The 18,548-nt window shown below is 39.4% G+C and overlaps 1 protein-coding gene across 1 annotated transcript in view; it reads left to right on the top strand.

Moving 5' to 3' along the window:
• Positions 1–18,548, top strand: part of Palld (palladin, cytoskeletal associated protein) — a 356,672-nt gene that overhangs the window by 128,555 nt on the left and 209,569 nt on the right. Inside the window, exon 2 of the mRNA XM_051182479.1 lies at positions 16,983–17,161. Coding sequence (XP_051038436.1) covers positions 16,983–17,161 — 179 coding nt within the window. The remainder of the gene's footprint in view (positions 1–16,982; positions 17,162–18,548) is intronic.

Raw genomic sequence — 18,548 nt, 5'->3', positions numbered from 1 at the left:
GCCACCATGTTGTCTTCAATTGGGTCCAGTGTAATTCTTACTGTGAGTGCGTGATCAGAAAGCATGCAAAGACTTTCATAGTAGGGTGAAGCTTCATGTGCAGAATAAACTCTTGTAAGTATACTAATATAGCACTCATCGAGGCGCTATCAAGTGGGATAATGTAGAAAACCAGTATTTTCAAACCTCCAAAGTCATAGACATACCTTGTTAACATGTTCTCTACACTTCTTCCATTAACTAATGTAAAACTAGCAGCCTCTAGCTGGCATGACTATAAACTGGATCAAGCTCACATCAGACATTAAACATGCACTGTACTCTTTCAGCCTCCTTACCATAGGATGGAAGCACAGATAAAGTGGGGAGCTAAAAGACCATGGGAGGACTGGGGAAGCCCTGTGGGGCAGCACCTGCCATGCAAGCCTGAGGATCTGAGTTCAAATCCCAGAGCTCACATGAAACTGGATGTATGAGGTAGTGAGCATCTGTCGTCCTAGTGCCGGGACACCAAGATGGAGGCATGCACACCACACTCCCCGGAATACCCATGCACATACACAAACATATAAAACTTTAAAAGAGAAACCACAGAACATAAAAGATCCAAAAAGCCATGAGAAAGCACGGCCTGTTAAGGGACTTGCTGACAAGCCTGGTAATCCAAGCTTGTTTCCTGGAATCCATGTGATACAAAGAAAGAACAGACTCTCTGGTTGCCCTCTGACCCCCACGCACATGTGCTGTGGTATGTGTGGGTATGTGTGTGAGAGTAGTGCTACATGTATTATTTTTCTTCTTGTATCTTTGTGAGCACATGAAAAACCTTACTTCCTAGAAATGAAACTGGTAGATTGAATGGCATACATTCTTATAGCTGCTATATTCTTTTCTGAAGAGCTTACACCTTAGCCAATGGCAATTTTCAACATGTTTTAAATGTGTTTGTTTTCCTCATGTAGGGTCACACAACTCCCAAACAGAAACCTATGGCCACCCCCTGCTTCCACCTACACTAGGTACACATGATGTGTTTATGTTACAAAGTCCAGTAATATATCTTTATTGCCTTTTTATGGAAAGGGGAACTGAATATTCTATCTATCTGTGCTTTGCTCTTTGAAAATTATTACATTTATCTGTTTGTTGGGAGTGTGTTGGCACACACATGCCATAAGCCAGATTACAGAGGCCAGGTCTCTCCCTTTACCGTATGAGTCCCAGGGATCAAACTCAGGTCCTCAGACTTGACAGTAGGCACATTTACCTGCTGAGCCATCTCACTACCTTCTCCCTTTTTTGTGCCCTGTTTATGCATAGCCTCTTTGTTCTGCATTTACAATGGCTTTCAAATCATTAAATATATGGCTCAAAGTTTAAAAAATCAGATCCTACACACAGGGCTTGGGAGGCCTTTGGAGGGTCATGATTTAGCTTAACTAATTGTGATTGGGGGGGTTGATGAAAAAAAAATAAAAAAGCATGGAGTCAATTATTTGCTGATTTGGGCATGAATCCATAAATGTTGGTCATAGGAATTGCAGAAAAGTTATTGTGCAGGGATCAATAAACCCCTTCGAGATCTGTGTTAGTTAGCCTCTTCCATCATGTCCTCTGCACACCAGCTACAATTACATTATTAGGCTCCAGCGTGCTGGGCCGGCTCATTTCTGCAGCTCTTAACATTGCAGTAAATGACCTGGCAACAGATTTAACGTTTTCTCTGTAATGTTCAACGCTAACTCTTTAGTCATCAGCCAGAACAATTTCTAATCCCACCAGAATTTTAGAGGTATTAAGGGCTTTGGCTACGATTCACTCAGAAAACATAATGATGTTTCCCAGCAAGAAGAGGAGGTGGGAAGAGACACCAACACTCTCCTTGGTGACTGGTGTCTGAGTTAGAGCCCTGGGAGGTCAAGCTGGGTGTGATAGCTCCCACTGTCATCTCAGCACTGGAAAGGTACAAGCAGGAGTGTTACTGAGGGAGCATTTGAAGGCAGCCTAGCTGCACAGTGGTTTCCAGGCCAAACTGGACTACATAAGTACCAACTTTGCCTCTTACTCAGAAGAGTTTGCATCGATTCCTGCAAGTTGACCTTTGACCACCATTCATGCTTAAACACACACAAAATAAATAAGGGGGGGCAGATGGCTCAGCAATTAAGAGCATTGGCTGCTCTGCTCTTCTGGAGGTGTTGAGTTCAATTCCCAGCAACCACATGGTGGCTTAAACCATCTCTAATGGGATCTGATGCCCTCTTACTCATGCATAAAACAAACATACAAAAACAAGTAAGTGTAAAATAGCAAAGAAGACTACAACAACAAAGAAGACCAGTTATCTGGTAACACAGGTTTGTAAGCCCAGCCCTTAGGAAATGGAGACCAGTGCATTATTGGGCCATCCAGCCAAACAGTCACCCTAGCTTATTGGTGAGTTTCAGGCCAATGAGAGACATTGTCTCAAAAACAAGATAAAGGGCTCCTAAGAACCAACAGCCAGGGTTATCCTATGGCTTCCACATACTTGGACCAATAAGAGCACAAACTTGTGCCTACCCATGTACCCATCCACAGACACACAAAAGCTTACACCAACCCACAGTCACATATTAATTAGAAGCACTTTCCAATGGTGTGACTTTGGTGTTCTTGACTCCTCAGCACTAAGAATAGATGGTGCCTGGGATGGTTTGGAAGCTGACACTGTACACATGCTATTCTGGAAGTAAAGATCTGGAGTTACAAAACTGAGAGAAAGCTTCACACACACACACACACACACACACACACACACACACACACACACACACACACCATGACCATAGTAGCAAGTTCCTTCTGTACAGAAAAAGCACACGTGTATCTTCTAGACATACTTGAGTGACAGTTCCACTGTCTTTGGTTGATGTATATCAGAAGAGTATTTAGGGGAAAATCTAAAACAGGTATCAACAAATAAGTAAAGTGCAAGACAGAAAGCTATCAAAACACATGCACAAAATAAATTTCTCAAGAATTATTCTCTAGCAACACTTTAAAAGTTTCCTTAATGCTCTCGGGTGTACTATTGAAAAATTAAATTACACCTCACTGGATTTGAACTTAGCATATGGTTTCCTAACAGAAGCATTTGGAAAAGTTAGAGACTCTGTGTCAATGAGCTAGAGGTAAATAGGTCCCTGGGAACAAAACTGGAAACACACATACAGACGGTGTTGCTACTAGAAATGATTAAGCGCAGAAACCTCTTTATTGGAGGAGAGTCCAGACGTCAGGTGTTAATTTATGTGTTAGTTTGTTTCCAAACTATGAAATAAAGATTTATTTTCACAACATAATCTATTTATAAAGAGGGAAATAATGCAGTGTGTGTTTGGGGGATGTAATTTCCATTCAACAACTAATACATTTCCAATAGACAAACCTCATTAAAGGGGTCTCTGGAAATATGCTGCAGTATCTTGTTTAAATTAGGATAATCTATGGGGTATGTCACAATAAAGAAAGCTCTGACATTTCTTAGTATCAACACTACAGGCATTAGATGCTTCATGCAAACTTCATGCAACAGCCAATCAACCATCTACTACAAGAAAGAGGACAGCATAGGATCTCAATCAAATATCCATCTAGCTCTTGAGTTCTCCCTCTACAGCATCCCTGCCCATCATCTCCTCTCTTCAATTACCCAGTGAGAGAGAAATCAGGAGCTTGCTCCACCTTATTCCAATCTATTGCATCTTTGGACATATGGAATGATTTGAGCTATTAAAATCTGAGTGGTTTTTTGCATGTTTCATTTATGTATTTTATATGTGTATGATTGTAAGCACTCAAGTGCCATAGAACATACACAGAAGACAAGAGGATACTTTGTGGGATTCAGTCCTCTCCCTTCTTGTTTTTGAGGCAAGATCCCTCATCTTTCTGCCACTGTGCCAAGCAAGCACAGTTCTATTGACCACTTCTCCTATCCTCACATCCCACCATGCCTTGGTGGGATTACAGGCTCAGCCAGGTACCCAGCTCTTTATGTGGGTTCCAGGGCTCAAACTCAGGTTGTCAAGCTTTTACATGCTAAGCCAACTTTCTGCCTGACCTGAGAAGCAATTTTAAGACCAACTCCAATAATCTACAGACAGTGGACCAGTAGAACCCCCAAAGCTTTAGGGATACTAGGGTCTGTTTTGACAAAGAAATTAAACAATGGCATGCATGTAAAACAGCAGAAACTTGTAGCATGCTGCCTTCCACTTTTGTCTAATATCAAAGAAGGTCCTTTACATTTTCCCCCGCATATAATTCATCAAAATGGTAACACCATAAGAAAAGGTTTTCTCCTCATGGACACAAACATGAAACTCCAAGGAGAGATGTGGCTAGGGCAGAGACCAGAGATGTTCTGGTTTGCATGTGACTCAGCACCCTCCCTTCCTCCACAGGACTAGCTCTAAGGACTTATACTGTCCTTGGCTGCAAAACAAATAGATGTAGCTGTTATCATCAGTGTCATTTTAAAGTATCCAAATACATCTATGTGACTTGCTATCCAAATATAGTCTTATTATAATTTCTTTCAATAAATGGTTACCATATCGTAAAACCTTTCCACCAGCTCTATACTCTCGGCATCACATAGTACTCAAAAATATTTTGCTCCATAGTAAGGGGTCAAGTGTATTTTTTAACTTAATAACTTTATTTATTTATTCACTTTTTTTCCCTTTGCCAATTTTTACACATTGTATACCTCTGGAACACACAACATGGAAACACTCTGAGATGATACATTGTCAGGTAAAGCAGGGAGTTCCACTGAATATTTTCATCATGACATAATAAAAGGAAAACCAACCCCCCCCAAAAGAAAACTCTTTGTTTTTCCAAAGACCAAATTTCAAGTCTGTTTCTAGTCATAATGCAAACTCTCACATTTAAAAGAAAAATATCTGACCAATCAGGATGAAAGGACAGCCTGAGATGATTCGCCTGGAACAGGCAACTGAAAGTGAAAATGTCATTTTATTCGTTATTCAAATGGCCAGCTACACCAAGGTATAATTAATTCCAACTTCCTGTTCTTCCTCACACACCCAAGACTCCTCCCTGCTCCTGCAGTAGCTACACCCGGGAGATCTGAAGAGACGAACTAGGAGGCAGCTTTCTTGGAAAAACGCCTCACCTGTCTACAAATTTGAAAGTATGTACTTGATCCAAATGGGTGAGGAGATGAATGTGATTTAGACAATGACCTGAATGACCGGCGTGGCTAGAAGCAGAGGAACAGTTTTGCAAGGTGTCTTGAGAATCTGTTAGGGACTTGCTTCAAGGATTGTGTTAGATGTTTAATCTAGGTAGTTGGGTACATAGGTATGCGGTGCTGTGGGGTGTGTGTGTGTGTGTGTGTGTGTGTGTGTGTGTGTGTGTGTTGCTGCATGAATTTCATGAAGCCATTTGCTATCCCAGGCAAAAGAGTTATTGCAGGGGCCTGTGAGTGCTGTCTGTTAGCATGTCCTTACACCCCTTATTTTCCCTCTTGAGTTGGAAGCATGCTCTCCTCAGCAATTACTTCATTTATTATAACTCTCCCTGGAAAGCTAGCTTCTTTACATATGGACTTGGAGAAGGCACACAAAATAAGAACACAGGGAAAACAGACAGGAGAGAGGTGGCGTTGAAAGCAGTTAGCTGAAGAAGAAAAAAAAAAAAAAAGCCTTCGCTTGGAAAAAAAAAAAAAAAAAAACAGAGTAGGTCTGGTTTAGCTGTGTACACTCAGTTTGGCTTATGTGCTTATTTTTGTGGCTATTGAGACACCTAACTGGCCATGCTGGAATGACATTAATGTAGAACCAGTAAGCTGTGAGAGGAGGTCATGGACTCTCCCCAGCCTCTGACAGATCAGCCACCAATGTGAAAGCTGTCTTGAGTAGCAAAGGAGACAGCTTTTGAGAATGCAGAGTGAATGGTCCTGGTTTCTTGGCCTCTAATGTGTATTCTGTTTCTTCTCCCCTTGACTCTAGTCCTGAGCAGCTAGCAGCAGCACCCTAATGCAAAACACCAAACTAGAGGGATTTTAGGTGAAACACCCTTAACTTGGACTGTGGAGAAAGATGTTCTCCCACAGATAAAGTTGGGCTCAATGCTGTTGCTTATCATTAGACATAGACTACAATGGGGCTTCCTGAGAGGCCAGGAGTGAGCTGCATTTTGGCTTCTGCAATTCCAGAGTTGAAAACATCAGTTTTGGCTTTGGGCACTTTAGGTTTCATAATCCTGAGGTAATCGCTGTATTTCAATGGACAGGTTCCAAGAGCATAGATGATTGGTTCCAGGAGCATAGATGATTGACAGCAGTGTCCAATAAAACATCTCCCATTTTATCCCCTTTGGAATGTCATCCAAATTACAACAATAGCTAATAAGTACCTGCCATAGCTACAGCAACAAAATAGCTGACTGTGCACCTCTAGCTGTTTTTATGCGTGCGATGTCTCATTCCCAGGCTCTGTAATCCATTCCTTCCTCCTTTTGAGGGCTTGGAAGCATTTAGTACAAATTTTCAGTGTGGGTAGCTTTGAAGTACAACTTGTCGGGTCATGCTGACTTTGTGGGCTTGGATAGAGAAGTGATGAGAGTGAGCCGATATTAAGCTAACAGGTGTAACTTGAAAAGTCTCTAATTGAATGGCATGAGGGTTGAGAGTCTTCCCCATTCCCCAAAGCACCCTTATATTTACAATTTACGCCAGGCATGAAGTGCCATTATCGAAGACTAAGACAGGATCTAGTGATAATTCAGTTCCCATTTTACCAGAATGTGTCTCACACTACCCTGGTCCATCAACATGATTCTCAAAACACTTGTTCCACAGTCAAATATGATGGAAGATGTTGCCTGCCAGTTCCCTCAAAGAGCAATTGAGTATTTGCACAGTCCCAGCTCTAGAAAGTCCTGTAGTGGAGATAGATGTTTAGTTTTGTTGAATCCAGTGTTTTGTAAATGTCTTGGCCCCAAAATTTTGCAGTGCTGTCAACCTGCAGCACAACTGGTTTCTTGGGACCCACTGGAGAAAAAACAAGTCAAATTCATTTCTCAGAATCCACAGTGTTGTAAAGTCAACCCCCAGATGAGAGAATGGCAGGACACATTAAGAACCAGGGTGGCTTACTCCTGTACCGGATCCTTTCTACCACAACACCGATGTGGAGAACGTTAGGCACAATCTAAGGTTTTAACAGCTTCTGGCAGCATAAATATTTGGTGTAGATTTAACTTGAGTATTTTTATAGTTGTTCTGTAAGGATAACAATGAAATAACTGTGATCATAATGTGCAGCCACAAAACCATCATTCATGGGCAAAACAAAATAAAATCCTTTTCAAAGTTTAATCTTATCTAAGTTGGTCTAGTCCTCTTGTGTGCTCTTTTGGTTTTTTGTTTTCTTTTCTTTTCTTTTTTTTTTTTTTTTTTTTTTTTTTTTTTTTGCTCCTAAGGAGATAAAGTGAATATTGAAAAAAATAAATGCTAGCCATAAGTTTGGTTTAGGTTCATAATCTATCTTATCCAAGTTTCCTAGGCTTTGAATTTCAGAAAGCCAGTTTGTTTATTGGTCCCTTTTGGATGGTCAGGTTAAAGTACATCTGTTGTCCACATAGATTTAGCTATTGGCCTTCAAGCTAAGCAATCGTGAAATTATAGCCATAGTAAATTTAAACAAGAACTTGTCTCAGTCCGCTCAGCCCATAAATCCACATGACAGAATAAACATGGTACATCTTGTGGTTAATATGAGCACATGTGAAAAATTAAGAAATCTTTGGTGACAAGACAAAAATTACTCCATAAAAATTAATTGGTGTTTAACTGAGGATGTACAAAATGCAATGCTTACAGATGGTAATGGCCTGACCATGAGTTCAAGCACAAACAAAGCTTACGCAGGGCCTGATTGGCCATTTGGTTTTGTGGGTTTCCAGTTGATGGCAGAGCCCTACCATTCCTGAAGGAGAATGAGCCACCTGGGAATTATAAGCAGAGCTGGTTATAATTTCCTGCATCATGAGGTCTTCCTTCCTTCCCCTTATTTCATTTTCATTATAATAATGATAAAGAAATAGTTGCTTTAATTTTCTACAGACGTGGGTTTGAATAAAGCACATGGGCCTAGGGAGAGAGTGCATGCAGCTCAGGGGCTGGGCTTGCTTCCTGAGATTGTCACCAACACACCTTTGAAGAGAAATCATCTCAGGAACCAATGAAGTCACAAAGAAAGAAACTTTTTTTAAAAAAAAATTGAGAGACATCTTTTCAGTATAACTTGCCTTTCCCATGAACACAAAGGAAGTGACTTAGGTGAAAACATAAACTCTCAACTGTGTTCTAAAATTTTTGTTCAGCACACATTTTTTTGTCTCCATGAACTGGTTTCTTTGATTTACTACTTTGTTCAGGAGACTTAAAGAGCATTAGTCAGGATTTGCTAGTGGAGTTTTTTGCCTTTTATAAATCAAATTTGCTTCATCTTCAAAGCCACATGTTTAAAATGTGACACACAAAAATATTTCCGAGATATGTAGTTGTGGTCCCATAAAATAAAAATACTGAGAAGAAAGTGCCACTCATAAAATCTATATTTCTTGCTAGATGGTAGTGTTATAATGGAATTACCAGTCAACTCATAGATAAGGCATGTAGTATGTGGATTTAAAACATAAACCGTCAGTGGGTTACAGCCAGAAAATGTTTATTATGCTTTTTTGGTATGTTAGTTGGTTCCTCTTGTTTTATCAATTGGATTTATTCTCATAAAAGACAATATTCATAGCTCTGTCATGAGGCATCCAAGGCCTCTGAGCATTTACAGATGGTTACCCCTGCTCCAACATACACTCTGAGCTCCACTGACAGTTATCAGGGCACACAGAAGATCATTCAAGGAGGTAGATATTTAAATTTTCTTCTACCATCCAAGAATAGAGAGGATGAGCAGTTTGGAGAGGCAGCCACCTACTTAGCAGCAACTGAAGTCCCCTGACTTTATTCCATCTCTGAACCTCTCTGACCTCTACCTGAGCAAGCCCAGAGATGCAGAGAGATAGCCTTGAATGCACGACTGATCAGTGGTTCCCCTAACCCTCACTTTGAAATACAGAAAATGAATAATGAGATGGGGAACTGTGCTATGTAAAATACCTTTTTAGATTTCAATTCAACCACTTCTAGCTGCTGCCATGATATGAACCTTGGATGTTTGGCATAATTGCATTTTGAGTTTAGAATTTGTGGGAGTTTCTAGGTACTGAGGGGCATTGTGCACAAAAAGAAACATATACATAAAAAAATCACTCAAAACCTGATATTATATATACATATATATCTGTATATATAATAAACTTCTATAAAGCTTTCAATACTTTTTTCCTCCTATGTTCTACATTCCCTTATGATCAGAAGAGAGAGTGTGAACTCTGTCCACATTATCCTCTCTTCAGTAAGTTGGTTTTGATCAAAGCCCTCTACCTGAAACGAGTGAGTTTTAATCTGTAAGCATGAATCCATAACCACTTTAGAAGGATTTCTGAAGGAGTCTGTGCTCCCCTACAATCTAGAAGGAACCTGAGCCCCTTAGATGCTGGGGTTTTTACACCTCTAGCTGGTATTCCCACTCTGTTAGCCTTTAGGCATGTTAGTAGATACTGGTGTTCCCAGGCATTTCTCAATGGGAGTTCAAGTAAATAAGCTGCTTGGTGAATGAATAAATAACTGCTGAGCAAACTACAAATAAATGAATGACTATGACTATGGAACCTAACTCTACACAATTTATTTCCAATTGATGTAAAGTTATTACCACACCCTGTGTATGGCCTTGAAATCTGAGAACAGATCACACATCAGGTTTACTCCTGCATCCACACCCATTCATTCTTTTGTAGGGGGATTTAGCACACGCATTAATTTTTCAAGGTTGGTATCTCCAGTTTCCCTGGACTCCCTGTTGTGCAGCCGCTGAGCCAGAGATTAGAAAGTAGAAATCAGAAAACTTTGTTAAAACATGTTTATTTCCAGAGATGAAAACTTGATGAAGGTAAAGATAAAAGCATGGAGAAAAATGGAGACTATCTAGATTTAATTATTTAATTGTCTGTAATCCTCTTTCTCTAGACTGTAGATAAATGAGTCACTTGTATCTAAAAGTACAATGGCAATGACAGTTGTTATGAGACTAAGATAATTTCTTATATGCAATGAGTTCTTACATGAAATGAGGTCTTACATGCAAAGCACATGTATGTAATGGACACTTGACATGTATTAACTTTTCCCCATAATTTGACTATATTATTTTAAGTGTTATCATTTAAAAACTGCTATATCACCTCTTCACTGCAACTACAAGATCTCACTTGTATATGTCAATGAATTGTCTTTATTTAAAAAATTACAAAGTGTGGCCAAGCATGTTGGTGACACCTGTAACCCCAGAAACAAAGAGCCTAAGGCAAGTGGATCACAAGCCAGCCTGTGCTACATATGAAAAATAAGTTTCAAAATGAAGTAGGTGGCTCAGTGGGTAAAAGTGCCTAATGGACAAGCATGGGGACCTGACTTGGGATCTGTGCACTAATGTAAAAAGCTGGTACAGCAGAACACAGCTGTGACATCCATATTGTGGTGATAGAGACAGGCATACCTACAAAGCTCATTGGCCAACCATTCTAGTCAATCAGTGGGCCAGAGGTTCAGAAAGAGACCCTGTCTCAAAAACAAGAGAGTTATAGAGAAGATATCTAATGTTAACCTGCAGCCTACATAAGCATGCCTTTGCACACAGACAAGTACACATATGAATGCATATAGCCCATATAGAAGAAAAGGATTGTTAGTTTAAGAAAACTTCTGAGTGTCGTTGAAGTTGTCAATACTAAGACTCTAGTTTTCCAATGTGCCATCTAGTGTATTACTCACCAGATAAATGAACTCTCAGAATTCAAGTTTGAAAGAACAAAAAAGTAGAATTTTCACCAAGTTTTCTCTCGCTTAGTCATACTACATGTTTCCTTCTAGTTCCCTTCTCACCCAGTCACCCATTTTGCCCTTACCTCATCACAAACAGAATGGACTTTGAAGATCCAGAAGAATGGGAAGTTCTGTTCTCTAGAGAGAGACTATGCTTGGGATGGCAATCATGTGTCACTTAAGCCTTGACTTCATGTGCTTTGTAGTCTGCCCAAACTGCTTTGCTGAGGCTTCTGATGCTTTACATCATTCTGATTGATTAGTAATGTCTGCCACAGGAGGTTAGAGGGGGACAATGTCGCTGCCCCAGCCATGCCTTATGATGTAGTTTACCATGCCAACAACGGTTTTCTCCAACTCCTCTAACAATGAGAGTTTAATGTGGGAAAAAAATTAGGAGGTCAGCATTTGGTCCACAGACCCAACTTTCACCTCCCCTCTAAATACTAAATGTGCTGAGTTCTTTGCCAGGAAGCTGTTAGAATTACGACTTTGTGCAAACTTAACTAAACAAACATGACTATAGCACACATCTTGTCTAATGTGGGTTGTCAAGACGTCAAAAATCAAAGGTTGTTTTAGCTTAGCAAAGAAGGTCATTTACAGCTGCTACAAGCTGCACGAAGAGTGAACAAGGCTGATCTCCTTTCTTGAGGCACACATGGCTAACTACATTGTTTTAAGTTTATGCGTGTAAAGTACACTTCAGCTTGCCTTGGTCAGAGTGCATGAACTTCTCGACATAAACATTCTAAAGCAAAACCTAGGACATTGATATGATTAAAAGATCTGCTCAGCCCTTTCATCTTTTATACACTTGTTGCTTTATTAATGCACCAGCGATGGTCCAAGTCTTGAAATGTCAGCTATTGTGAGGCCAACTGGCCAGGAGCTTATTGCAGTTAAAAGGTAGTTTATTACTAGGGAGGCTGAGGTAGGAGATCTCTCAGCTAAAGGCCAGCCAGGGCAGTATAGTGAGACCTTGTGGGAAAGAAGAGGGTTGGGGGGGAGATTATTTATACTTATAATTCACAAAAGCGGGAGACAAAGCCATATAGCAGGAAGAAGACCCAAGCCAACTCCATGGCCAAATGAGGGCAGAGAATTCGTGGATAAAAGCCAAAATCACAACCTTCATAGGGAGAACGGAAATAGGCAGCTGGATGAGCCAAGTGATGGTTGCTCATTTGGATGAGTCAATGGGTTCAAGGAGCAGGGCCTTTGCCTACTTTTCAGTACCTGGCTAAGAGACAATGAGGACAGGCAAGCAGGTGGTGGCCCTTAGTAAAAGCCCCATGGAAAAAGTGATAGGAACCAGAGCTCTGGGTTGGCTGGTTTGCATATGAAAGGCATACTTGCAGGCCAGTTTAAGATCTCTAGGTTCTGGCTGACCCTAGGAAGGACAGTCTCTCCATGGCCACAAGAATCCAGATGTCAAAGCTATAGAAACACAGAACATAAAAGGTATGTCTAATACACTCTGCACACCAAACACTCTGCTGGAGCCCAGTGGACATGTCTAAAAGACTAAGTCATAAATCTGAAAGAAACTTGCATTCAATATGACTAGGAGGGCACATGCCTGTGGCACCAGCACTTGGGAAGCAGAAGCAGGAAGATCAGGAGTTCAGGGCCATCCTTGGAAGGTACTGAATAGAGATACTAAGTTGAGGCCAGCCTGGGCTACCAAAGAACCTGTCTCAAAGATCTTACCTTCTAAAAAATAGTGTGTGTGTGTGTGTATATATATAACATTATATGCTTCTAATATGAAAAACTAAATACAATAATGTTGATGAGTACAGGGTAATAAATCCATTGTGTTATGACAAAGAAAGCACTTATCGGACTTTGGTATATGAAATGTATACTCTTTAAGTTATATTTCAGATATTGTGTATTCTGCTTGGATGATTCTTTTCTTTTAGACTTATACTGACAGTTAATACATAATTTGTCTTAAAAATACAAGATCTATGGAATTGGTATTCTAGAAAAGCATTCTATAATATACACATAAGATTTTAGTGGGTATTAATGAGAACCCCATGGTTTTTTGTTTGTTTGTTTTTTGGTTTTTTTTTTTTTAAGTTTAGCAAATGCTAGGTCAGACAACATTATACAGTATTTTTCTACAGGCCTTCTCAGAGCCTTTGACAAGAAAAACAAACCATAAATGTAGAAGGCTGAATGAGTATGGAGTAATTTGTGACCTATTATTGTGCTGCACACTGTGAGTCAATAAGAAATTGCTCTAAATCCATTTTATTTTGCAATCAAGAAGTAGTTCATATAAGAAAGGTGGATAATAATTGGGAAAGAAAAGAAATTAATCCAGGCATGGTAACTTAGTCCTGCAGTCATAGCACCCTCAGGGGGATGAGGCAGGAGGATCACTGTAAGTTCCAGGCCAGCCAGAGCTGTAGAGTGAGATGCTGTCTTGATAATAATAATAATAATAATAATAATAATAATAATAATAATAATAATAATAATAATAATAATCAGAGAGAGAAGCAAAGAGGGCATATGGGAGAATTTTGAGGGAAGAAGATGAGGGGGAAATATGATTAAAATATGTTATAATGGATATATGAAATTATCACCACAATAAATCCATTATTTTGTCCTAATTTAAAAAGTAGTCCATTTTCTGAGTAGAGAAATAAGATATAAATGCATTAGTCATTGAACAATGATAGAAGAAAATAATACAGAAGATATAAAAACATAGTAGTGAGGCTGCAGAGATGTCTCAGCATTTGTCATTATTGCAGAGGACATAAGTTCAATTCCCACCACCACATGGTACCTTGTAACCATTCATAAGGCCAGTTCCAGGTGATCTGACATCCTCTTTGGCCACCACATGCACCAAGCATGCAAGAGGTACACATGCATACATATAGGCAAACACTCATACATATACAATAAATAAACCTTTTAAAAAGTAGTAGTGATCAATTGTCAAATAAATGAAGTGATATTAAAAGTTTTTAAGGACTGATGGGAAAACAAAAGAATTGTGAATGTGAATGTGACTACTTGCAAGAGACCAGAGAGGTGAAGCCCAGTGGCCATAGGATGGAGAATGGAGACTTGTTGATATGAGTTAGCATGACCAGAGTAAATGAGATCCACGCTTAAAAGGTTATATTCACATGAAACACTTGGGTATAATTGTAGTTCTTAATTGGTCTAGATAATAAAAGTCCAGAGTCAGATATTAGAGAGAAATGCTGAGCGATCAGAGAGAAGGAGCAAGCCATAGCACACCTTACCTCCTAAGCATCTCAGTAGATAAGAGAGTGATTTCCTGTTTGCCCCTGTTTATATCCTAATTCTGCCCAGCTATGTCACTTCCTGTTTGTCTGTACAGACCTCCACACCGCTATGGTTAGCTAGTGGCAAGCTGCATTCTCTGACCCACAGACATACTTTATTTGTGCAAGAAAAATATCACCACACTCAGGGATCCTCAGTGATGGGGTAGGCTTAGGAAGAGTGTCAGGATTCTGTGTGTCTAATGAGCTCCCTGATGATGCTAAGGCAGCTGTACCAAGGTCTACAGTACCAGAAACAAACAAACAAAACAAAACAAAACAAAAAAAAAAAACACCAGTGAACTTTTTCTAAAAAGTAGAGGAAATGAATTTCAGCACTGCACAGCTTATTACTGCTCCTTCCTAACTCCACCATCATAAAACATAAGCAACCACAAGGCAATGAATGAGTGCAATATACAAAAATAAATAAATAAATAAACATAAATAAAAAGCACTGACTCCAAAGTTTGAGGCTATTGTAATTTTCAGTGTCACAAAATGTTCTTCTTCTTTTGATTTTTTTTTTTTTCGCCTCTCAACCAACTCTAACGTGTAAAAGGCAGGATTTGCTGACAACTGTGTTATAGCAGGCTTGCAGGCTGTAAATTTGTAGTGTTAGCTGGTGAGACTCTGCACACACTCATGGAGCTGTCAACAGCCTCCTATTGACTTCCATCCCTTGGACATCATCAGCTTCTCCTGCTCCTTGTCCTTCTTCTTTTTCTTCTTCTACTTCCCTGTACGTTTTCATGATTCATTTTCCCTTAATGAAAGGTTCCTATCTTTTTCCTGGAAGCCAAAACAGGTACACAGCCTCCACAATTAGTTTCAGGGTTTACCGAACACAATAGTTGTGTGTCCAGTTGAAGCTTTGTCTGTTGAGCAAGCTTTGAGGGGTTGATTGTAACAAGTATTAATGCAGAGGACCAGAAAATAATTCAAAGAATGGAAGATGTGAGTAAAGATGGTAGGAGAGTAACCATTGAGGGTTATGTAATAATGAGCTCCTGCAATATTTGAAAGAAACAGAAGTTTATCGTAAAAAGAACGAGAAGCCATCAATGACAGACCTGAAGTTCAAGGAGTGACAGGTGAAAGAAGTTCAGGAACATTAGTCTGATGACAAACACAGTTTTATCATTTATTCAGAAATAGAGCTAGAGTGATCAGCTAAAGCCAACAACACTCTTAGTGTTAGCTGGACTACATCTGTGGGAAGAGAGAAGAAATGGGATGTGACATGGCTTTAGTTGGATGGATCTCTAAGACTTTATGCAAACAAGAACAATCACACAGAATTCAAAAAACAAAAAACAAAAAAAAAAAAAAAACAAAAAGAAAGAAAAGAAAAGAAACAAAAAGATTGCCCCTTACATTAAGGTGTTGGCTTATTCTTCAATTCCCAAAGTCATGGCTGTTCTCTTGTCAGTATTGGCATGTGGCTTTTAATATGATTTCTGGGCCTTTGCTTCACTAACTTTGTTTTCAAATTAAATACAGACCTACACCCAAGACTCCAAATAAAAGAATTAGTCCCCAATGTTGTCATATTTTCACGAAATTTTCATGAGACTTTTACAATCTCTCAGACTCAGAACAAATTCCTCAGTGTTGTTAAGAGCTGAATGGAAAATACACTTCTAGAATCTCCGGGCTTCTTAGCATAAACTAGCATGTTTCTTTAAGAATACATCACAAGGCAAGTGGTGGTGGCCCATTCCTTTAATACCAGAACTTGGGAGGCAGAGGCAGGCAGATCTCTGTGAATTTGAGACCAGCCTGGTCTACAAGAGCTAGTTCCAGGACAGGCTCCAAAGCTACACAGGGAAACAGTCCCTCCAAAACCAAAACAAAACAAAACAAAAACAACACCATATTAGCAGGTTTGAGGGGAAGATATTTGTCGTTTTGTTTATTTTGTTTTATATAAAAGTGACCAGATGCTGTTGAGTTTGAGGAGCTAGGGAAACAGAAGAAAGACCATGGGAAGCAACCCCTGTCAATCAGCTCCAGGCTCCTGCCACAACATCTTAACTATTAGGGAAAGGAGAGTACTGACCATCAAGAATGAATTACAGCTCAGTTGCTCTTTCTTTCTCTCTCCATCGAGGAGAACAAAGTGGTTAGCTAGGGACTGTTGTAAATAAGAGTAATGTAAAGGCATTCCATTTTATACTACTCAGTGCTCAGAAGTCTTGCTAGTCAATAGACATTACTTTAACAACCGTATATCCTGAGCATTCCAGACAGTTTGAGCATACAGTTTATTTTCCTTTTATGCTCTTCCTTACATAAGAATAATAGCTAAAAATGTAACCATCGTGGAGGTCCTTCATTATAGAATGTTGTAAGACACTTTGAGTTCTAGTTCCTTGATTTTGTAATTAAAACAGTCTTTAGAAATTCAATAAGGTCACTTATTTTAAGGTTACTAAAATGTGCAATGGGGTAGGTGTGTCTAGTCATTAATTTCATGGTCTAGGTTCAGTTTCCATGAAAAATACTGACACAGAACTTTTATCAAAAAAACATCTTCTGGCATTACCGGAGCCTTGCTTAGCATCTAGCCTCTGCTTTATTGTGTGCCTTGCCCATTCTTCTGTTATCCCTGTGGTCTGTTTGTCCTGCAGATGGTTCTGTGAAGGGAAGGAACTATATAACACTCCTGACATCCAAATCCACAGTGACGGTGACGAGCTGCACACCTTGGTCATTGCTGAGGCCTTTGAGGACGACACAGGTCGATACACGTGTCTGGCTACAAACCCCAGTGGCTCAGACACCACATCTGCAGAGGTATTCATTGAAGGTAAGGAGAGTGTGGAGGGGTGAAGTGGAAATGGTCTTCCAGCTCTCAGGCATCCCTGCAGTTCTGTGAATATAATTTTCCCAGTGCAAACAGTGCTGCTGCAGTGGTGTGGGTCAAACCTCATTTCTCCTGAACAACTCTGGAAATGACAGTTCTGACACCTAGGCTCATGTCAACTTGTTCCTTTTCATCTCTGCCATGTTTAACTTGAATTTATTTATAAAAGAAAGCGCCCAATTTAGTTTTTTTTCTCCTCAAGTAAATGGAATATGAAAATGTAATTGAAATACTGAGTCATCCAAAGTTATAAAAGATTTAGGGAATTCTAATGGGAATTAGAAATGATGAATATTTTGAAATGTTTTCATTTTTACTAAATTTGAGCATTGTGCTTTTGTTGTTGCTAAGACTCCCTTATCTCCACTAAATAACCATGTACTTAAATGAGTTGGTGAGGAAGTGAGGATGATTTAAAAACTGATGCTGTAAGAACATCCAAGAGAATAGAATACTTCTATTATTCAGTCATTCATCATATTTTAACAAGACCAAGCCTCACGAAATTGGAAAACTTGGTTACCAGTACCAATAGTTTTGAATAACTCAAAGTGTTTTAAACATAACACTACTCAGATTGCCTTTAAATCGGCAACTTCATGGGTATCCTATAAATCAATTGCTTCTTAAAATAAGAGCTAAAATTCCAACAAGCATGAAAATATTTGAGCCCTCTACTGTGTTTCTCTTCAGTTTTCAGCTACTTTGTCTAATTACATTATACTTCTCCATTGCTAAAGCTAAAGAAAACAATGTCTGAACTCTTGTCTAGAGCTCCTTCAAGAACTAGGAGTTTTAAAAGTAGCACATACAGCTGACAAAAAAAAAACAAAAACAAAAACAAAAACAAAAACTGGTGCATTTGCTTTTGAAGGGACTTTCCACTTTGCATAAGTATTTTCAGGAACCTCTAGCAACCTTTTCCTCTTAAGAAAAGCAAACAGTTCATGGGTAATGCCTATTATCCATATGGCACTTATAAAGTGTGTGCACACGTGGACACACACACACATACACACACACACACACACACACACACACACACACAGGAATGCAGATAAAGTTCTTTAAGCTTCACTTGGAAGCATTTCTCTGATTTTCATTTTTGCAAATGAGAAACAGACCCAGAAAGGTTGAGAGGACTCCTCCAATTCAAAGAGCACACTCTTAACCACTCCACAATGCTGGTAAACATTTAAAAGTGCTTCATAAGTGGAAAATTAATGGCCAAAAGAATTCCCATTTCTTAATGAGTTATTGTTAAGTGTCACAAATGAGTTGGCTCTATAGGGAACTTCTTGTGGCATTTTCGAACCCGGTGAGGGGGACC

Source organism: Phodopus roborovskii, unplaced genomic scaffold, assembly GCF_943737965.1.
Source record: "Phodopus roborovskii unplaced genomic scaffold, PHOROB, whole genome shotgun sequence".
NCBI lineage: Eukaryota > Metazoa > Chordata > Mammalia > Rodentia > Cricetidae > Phodopus > Phodopus roborovskii.
This window is presented reverse-complemented; position numbering and strand designations above follow the sequence as displayed.